Source organism: Triticum aestivum, chromosome 3D, assembly GCF_018294505.1.
Source record: "Triticum aestivum cultivar Chinese Spring chromosome 3D, IWGSC CS RefSeq v2.1, whole genome shotgun sequence".
Classification (NCBI taxonomy): domain Eukaryota; kingdom Viridiplantae; phylum Streptophyta; class Magnoliopsida; order Poales; family Poaceae; genus Triticum; species Triticum aestivum.
This window is the reverse complement of record NC_057802.1, coordinates 426,308-434,407: the sequence shown is the minus strand read 5'-3', so window position 1 is coordinate 434,407 and position 8,100 is coordinate 426,308. Positions and strand designations below refer to the sequence as shown.

At 38.1% G+C, this 8,100-nt stretch overlaps 1 protein-coding gene across 1 annotated transcript; it reads left to right on the top strand.

The window, feature by feature from the left end:
* Positions 1-2,058: 2,058 nt before the first annotated feature.
* Positions 2,059-5,410, top strand: LOC123081073 (uncharacterized protein KIAA0930 homolog). Its single transcript, XM_044504042.1, has 6 exons — positions 2,059-2,225; positions 2,303-2,458; positions 3,777-3,874; positions 4,706-4,823; positions 4,908-4,982; positions 5,163-5,410. The coding sequence occupies exons 1-6, from the start codon at positions 2,124-2,126 to the stop codon at positions 5,328-5,330; spliced, it is 717 nt and encodes a 238-aa protein (XP_044359977.1). The 5' UTR covers positions 2,059-2,123; the 3' UTR covers positions 5,331-5,410.
* Positions 5,411-8,100: the final 2,690 nt, after the last annotated feature.

Genomic DNA, 8,100 nt, shown 5'->3' with positions numbered 1-8,100 from the left:
GAAGCATGAAATGGTGAAAATGATATCGGAATATGTCGATGACGCTTCATTCATAAGTTTTCAGTTTTGAACAAAGTGAAAATCTATAGTGATGGATCAAAAGGAACAAAGTTGGTGATGAAATTATATGATTACTAGTTATATGTTGTTATACGAGATCCATATGGTCAAACATACAACTTCCGAAGCTTGAAAAGAAGAAAGGCTGGTGGAATGTCTAAATGGTGCTATTTAAGTAAGTTTTATTTTTAGCGAATAAAAATCAGCGGCAACGGACCAAAAGTTTACGTAAAGGTGCTAAACATGAATAATTTATGTGGATAAGCTGTCCTATGACTTCCGTAAGGCGGTCGAGACTACTCTGAAAGAATGGAATGATGAAAAGGCTATTATAATGTATCGAATGTCCTATTTAAATGGGCACTGAGTTTCAAAGGAGGACAAAATGTAAAGTAATAAATCAAAAGGTTATGAAAAACTACTAAAAGTTATGTGACTCCTACATATATAAGTTGTTGTGGGATTTTCAAATGGCTGCATAGACAACTTCGAAACAAGAAACGAAGCAAGGCTTATATCACTTGTTGATAATGCTAGTTAAACAATTTTTTAGTTTCAAAAAAATAGAAAATCTACCATGATGGATCAAAACGGTTGAAAATGTACCAGATTATCAGATTTCTATAGGTAAGTTGCTATCTAAGGTGCATATAGATGCACGGACTACCCTCAAAGCATGAAATGGTGAAAACGATTTCGGAAAATGTCGATGACGCTCCATCAATAAGATTTCTGATTTGAAGAAAACGAAAATCTATAGTGATGGATCAAAAGCGAACAAAGTTGGTGATGAAATTATATGATTACTAGTTATAAGTTGTTATACAAGATCAATATGGTCGAATATATAACTTCCGAAGCTTGAAACGAAGTAATGCTGGTGGAATGTCTAAATGATGCAATTTAAGTTTTGTTTATAGCAAATAAAAAATCTATTCTTAACGGATCAAAAGATTATGTAAATGTGCTAAACATGAATAATTTACGTGGATAAGTTGTTCTATGACTTACATACGGCAGTGGAGACTGCTCTCAAAGACTGGAATGATGGAAAAGATGTTATAATGTGTCGAATGTCCTATTTAAAAGATTACTAAGTTTCAAAGGGGGAGAAAATGTAAAGTAATAAATCAAAAGGTTATGAAAAACTACTAAAAAATATGTGACGCCAACATATATAAATTTTTTGTAGGATTTTTCAAATGGCGGCATAGACAACTTCGAAACAAGAAAAGAAGCAAGGCTTCTATCACTTGTCGATAATACTATTTAAACAAGTTTTTAGGTTCGGCAAAATAGAAAATCTACCATGATGGATCAAAACGGTTGAAAAAATGTACCAAATTATCTAATTTCTATAGGTACGTTGCTATCTGAGTTGCATATAAATGCACATACCTTGAAGCATGAAATGGTGCAAATGATTTCGGAATATGTCGATGACGCTTCATTCATAAGTATTCAGTTTTGAACAATGTGAAAATCTATAGTCACTACTAGAAAAAGGGCTATAGATGGGATTGACACTAATGGCGCACCAGACAAGGGGTGCGCCATTAGTATATACTAATGGCGCACGACCTTCTGATACGCCATTAGAGTTGAAACTACTAATGGCGCACCAGGCGCAGGGTGCCATTACTAGTTGTAACTAGTAATGGCGCACCTGGCCCAGGGTGCGCCATTAGTATCAAAAAATAAATTTAACTAGTGCGCCTGTCCAAACATACTAATGGCGCATCCAGACACAGTGCGCCATTACTAGTTGTAACTAGTAATGGCGCACCTGTCCCAGGGTGCGCCATTAGTATCAAAAAAAAAAATTTAACTAGTGCGCCTGTCCAAACATACTAATGGCGCATTCAGACACAGTGCGCCATTACTAGTTGTAACTAGTAATGGCGCACCTGGCCCAGGGTGCGCCATTAGTATCAAATTTTTTTTAACTAGTGCGCATGTCCAAACATACTAATGGCGCACCACCTGAATGTGCGCCATTAGTAACTAGTGCGCCTTTCCTCTATCCTCTTCTCCCCTAAATAACCCCGCCGTACCGCTCTGCCATGGCCGCCGCCACACTCCGCTCCGCCCTCCTCTCCTCCTGCGCCCTCCGCCGGCTCGCCTCCGCCTCCGCGCCGCGCGCCCCCCGCCTCGCCCAGCCCAAGGTCTCCGGGCGAACTGATATACTAGATCGTCGCGCTTCTCGCACTCGCGCTCACGGTTTCTGATCGGGGTTCTGCAGGTGCAGGGGTTCGCCCGGGCTCGCCGGTCCTACCCAGCCGCGTTCGCCGCCTCCGCCATGTCGACGTCGTCGGGGGCCAAGGAGGCGCCGGCCAACAACCCGGGCCTTCAGGCCGAGGTCGACCCCGCCACCAAGGGCTACTTCATGCAGCAGACAGTAAGCCGATCCTTCCCGTTTCCTGCTTCGTTTTAGCTGCCGATTGAGCGGGCATGCGTGGTATTGGATTCGAGTTTGCGCCTTCGTGGGTTTGATCTGTGGAGTGGAAGGGAGTTTTGTGGCTGGATTTGGCCGAAGCAATCTGTCGAACAGTTGGTGGTCCGTACGTGCTTGCTGTGGCAGGTTATAGAATTGGGAGAAAACAACACTTACCGAGGACTAAGTGATGGGTGTTGTTAGTTCCATGTGATAATTTCGAGCAGCGTTGTTGGTTTTGCAGCTGCAGTGTCAACTTAGCATCCCACTCTGTTTGGCCCAGTATTGCCGCTGTGCATATGTTTTATTACTGCACCACGTATGGTATGGAGTTGTTTATGTGGAATGCTGGAAACTGTGTGTATGTGTAGGATATGCAATTCATCGTAGGCTTTCATGGGGTTACATTTTCGACAGGGCTGCTTTCAATGCTTTGCAATAGGCTCAGGAAATTCTTAGTGTTAATGCACCAGGCCATGAAACTTCATTTGTTCTGCAATTGGTCGAAAGTCGGTGGACCAGCTTGTTACTAGCAGTATTTCTGGTTGTCCCAGTCGGTTGCTGTTGCCATAATGAATTATTTTCTCTCTTCTTTTTTTTGTCCCAGCTTGTACACTAAATCCACTTTACTAAAGATTTTTTTGGCCAATTCTTTAGGCTTCCTTGGTAGTGTAGATTCAAGAAAATTTTATAAAATTTATTCATTCTTTCTTCACTTTTTTTTATTTGTATGTTCTCTACTGTTGAGTTAATTTAGTTGCAACCATAACAAGTATGCTCTGTATTCAGTTCAACTAACAGTTTTTGTAGTTATTGTTAAAATAAACTGCTTTTTTAAGTAAGGGAAAATGTTCCCATTGTTTTATTTCATTAACCATATATATATATATATATATATATATATAGAAAATTTATTCTAATTTGTTGTCCTTAATTGCCGAAGGAGCCTTTTTTGGGTACATGCTATGCAATTTTCATATGTATAACTGTAATGAACATACAGTACTGGAAAATTTTATCTGTGAGTTGCATGACGACAATGTTAGATCCCTTACCATTTTTAACTTTGTATGCATGAACAGATGAACACTCAATACAGTAATTTTCATATTTGGGAGGTGTAATTTTTAAAACTAGTGACAATGGGAAATCCTTATCGGTGTTCTTTTATTCTAGTTAACATAACATAGTGTTAGTTGGAGAACCCATGATGGGAACAATTACGTTCCCTTGAATTACTAGGCTAAATATGCTCCTTTTTTGCAATTGCCAGCTTTAAAAGCTCATAAATGCTAATTCAACTGAGATTGATTGGGAACGTTCCTTCTATTTGAATTTAGTCACTCACACGTCATATACTGTCACAGTGGCATTGTGCAGGTATGTTTCTGTGGCACTTCTGCTAAGATCATACAAGCTTTGTATGCTCTGAACAATTAGCTATAACTATGCATAAGAACAACTGCAAACCTTTTTGGGTGATCTATTGAGGTGTTATGGCTGGTGTGCGAGACACTGGAGTTGAGACATATATTCAGGAGGCGCCACCGTATAGAAGAGGTGTAATAACGGTGGTGCAGAGTGTGTGTGTGTGTGTTCAGCATCGATGTGGCCTTGTGTTGAGCTGTAGGCTATATAAGCCAGTCTGTACCTAGAGAATGGTTAAGCTGAACAAATCGAGAGAAATCTACCAATTAGCCTCCTACTCTCAGTTATTCCTCTTCTTCTCCAAGCCTTCGTGTTTACTATCTTCATCGCGTCTTGGCAGATCGCCAATGGCAACGGGGTGCTAAATGAAGTAAATCCTTATATTAATACAACACTTTTGGTCTGTTAGCTATAGTCAGTTAAAGAACTCCCCAGATTTTTGGTTCATAGTTTCTCACCCTTTATCAAAATCTGAGACGGTTGGCAAATAATGATTGTCATGTCATCTAATTCCGTATTGAAACAGCATTCTCTGTTTCAACTAAATGTTGCGAAACGGGTCTGGGTTGTTGGTACAATCACACTTTTTTCATTAGCTGGCTGAACAATTTGTGACCGCAAATTTATCTTTCAGCTTGAGTTTGCCCTGGAATGTTAAGGGACTCACAAATCTTAGAGTGCCAGTAGTATCAATTGTCATGCACAACAAAACCTTTTTTTTCATAACTCCCCTCAGTAATATTTAATGGTTGGTTATGTGCTTCTTCTAATCTACTTCCACAGTATCAGCAATCTTCGCAATCGTGCAGACAAAAGCAAGCGGTTGCCTCCAATTTACAAGGTTTCAAAACCTGTGTATGCATCCCCTAGCCGTGTAAATTTCCGCCTTGATCAAAGAAAGGTAATTTTTTTTTCTGGCATCATCTTTTCAGAGAGACTGCCTTTCAATATAAATAATCTGTCGTAACTCACATCCCTTTAATAGGCTGTAGAGACAGTACCTGCATATCCGAACATTTATTTCTCAGTTGATGACTTCGATGATCCTTTTGATGCTGTGGTGAGTTCTGATTTACTTCTCCCAAAAATTACATAACATTGTGTTCTGGCAATACTTTGCAAATATTGTAGATGCCTGCGGTTTTATCACTGATGTTCCGTGGTTTTCCTTCAGATGGCTTTGACCATATACTTTCTAAGTTAACCATAAAGAGTAAAGTGATCTTGTAAATTTGAGCAGGTTTTGTCAGACCCAGAACACTGCTATTGTGTGATTCTCAATGTGCATGATGGGGCAGCATTTCCTGAAAAAAGCGAATCAAGCAATGTCGGTTCAAATATACAATCTGGGATCAACTCTGGGAGCAGTGGAGAGAACCCACCAAAGGTTCACTCTCTTCCTAAATGAAGGTTTCATCGTGATGACCGCAGCTCTCTTCTATGTGATGGTAGTTTAGATGATCGATATCGACTTGTAATGTGAAGACAAACTCGTGGTCTCGAGACTTGTAATATAATGTTCTATCTTTGTTCGGTCTTTTCAATTCGGAGACTAATATGATGAATTGTATTCGGAGACTAAAATGATGAATTGTATTCAGAGACTAATCTTCTATTGTATTCGATGAATCTGTTGTTGATGTGTGCTGTCTATATTTTGTCCAATTATACATTTTGTAACCTGTGCAAAAAACAGAAAAATAAAAAATAAAAAAAACCTAATATTCATACTAATGGCGCATCACATCATAGTGCGCCATTAGTATGCCAGAGGATACTAATGGCGCATCACTAAACAGTGCGCCATTAGTATGCCGAAGTTACTAATGGCGCATCCAGTTGTGGTGCGCCATTAGTATGCCAAAGCACCTGGGTATAGATGGCCCCCTGGGAGGCATACTAATGGCGCACTGTTGTATATACTAATGGCGCATCTGGGGTGCGCCATTAGTATACCAGATACTAATGGCGCACCAGTGGTGCGCCATTATTAAAATATACTAATGGCGTGCTACTAATGGCGCACCACTAATGCGCCATTAATAGCCAAATTAGGTGCGCCATTAGTAGGCCTTTTCCTAGTAGTGAGTGATGGATCAAAAGGGAACAAAATTGGTGATGAAATTATATGATTACTAGTTATAAGTTGTTATACGAGATCCATATGGTCAAACATACAACTTCCGAAGCTTGAAAGGAAGAAAGGCTGGTGGAATGTCTAAATGATGCTATTTAAGTAAGTTTTCCTTTTAGCGAATAAAAAATCAGCGGCAACGGACCAAAACTTTACGTAAACGTGCTAAACATGAATAATTTATGTGGATAAGCTGTCCTATGACTTCCATACGGCGGTCGAGACTACTCTCAAAGAATGGAATGATGGAAAGGTTGTTATAATGTATCGAATGTCCTATTTAAATGGGCACTGAGTTTCAAAGGAGGACAAAATATAAAGTAATAAATCAAAAGGTTATGAAAAACTACTAAAAGTTATGTGACTCCTACATATATAAGTTGTTGTGGGATTTTCAAATGGCGGCATAGACAACTTCGAAACAAGAAACGAAGCAACGCTTCTATAACTTGTCGATAATGCTATTTAAACAATTTTTCAATTTCAAAAAAATAGAAAATCTACCATGATGGATCAAAATGGTTGAAAATGTACCAGATTATCAGATTTCTATAGGTAAGTTGCTATCTAAGGTGCATATAGATGCACGGACTACCCTCAAAGCATGAAATGGTGGAAACGATTTCGGAAAATGTCGATAACACTCCATCAATAAGTTTTTTGTTTTGAAGAAAACGAAAATCTATAGTGATGGATCAAAAGCGAACAAAATTAGTGATGAAATTATATGATTACTAGTTATAAGTTGTTATACAAGATCAATATGGTCGAATATATAACTTCCGAAGCTTGAAACGAAGTAATGGTGGTGGGATGTCTAAATGATGCAATTTAAGTTTTCTTTATAGCATATAAAAAAATCAATTTTTGACGGATCAAAAGTTTATGTAAATGTGTTAAACATGAATAATTTACGTGGATAAGCTGTTCTATGACTTACATACGGCAGTCGAGACTGCTCTCAAAGACTGGAATGATGGAAAAGCTGTTATAATGTGTCGAATGTCCTATTTAAATGATTACTAAGTTTCAAAGGAGGAGAAAATGTAAAGTAATAAATGAAAAGGTTATGAAAAACTACTAAAAAATATGTGACTCCAACAAATATAAGTTTTTTGTAGGATTTTTCAAATGGCGGCATAGACAGCTTCGAAACAACAAAAGAAGCAAGGCTTCTATCACTTGTCAATAATACTATTTAAACAAGTTTTTAGGTTTGCAAAAATAGAAAATCTACCATGATGGATCAAAACGGTTGAAAAAATGTACCAAATTATCTAATTTCTATAGGTACGTTGCTATCTGAGGTGCACATAAATGCACATACTACCCTTGAAGCGTGAAATGGTGGAAATGATTTCGGAATATGTCGATGACACTTCATTCATAAGTTTTCAGTTTTAAACAAAGTGAAAATCTATAGTGATGGATCAAAAGGAACAAAATTGGTGATGAAATTATATGATTACTAGTTATATGTTGTTATACGAGATCCATATGGTCAAACATACAACTTCCGAAGCTTGAAAGGAAGAAAGGCTGGTGGAATGTCTAAATGATGCTATTTAACTAAGTTTTCTTTTTCACGAATAAAATATCAGCGGCAACGGACCAAAAGTTTATGTAAATGTGCTAAACATGAATAATTTATGTGGATAAGCTATCCTATGACTTCCGTACGGCTGTCGAGACTATTCTCAAAGAATGGAATGATGGAAAGGCTGTTATAATGTATCGAATGTCCTATTTAAATGGGCACTGAGTTTCAAATGAGCACAAAATGCAAAGTAATAAATCAAAAGGTTATGAAAAGCTACTAAAAATTAGGTGACTCCTACATTTATAATTTGTTGTAGGATTTACAAATGGCGGCATAGACAAGTTCGAAACAAGAAACAAAGCAAAGCTTCTTTCACTTGTCGATAATGCTATTTAAATAGTTTTTCAGTTTCAAAAAAATAGAAAATCTACCATGATGGATAAAAACGGTGGAAAATGTACCAAATTATCATATTTCTATAGGTAAGTTGCTATCTAAGGTGCA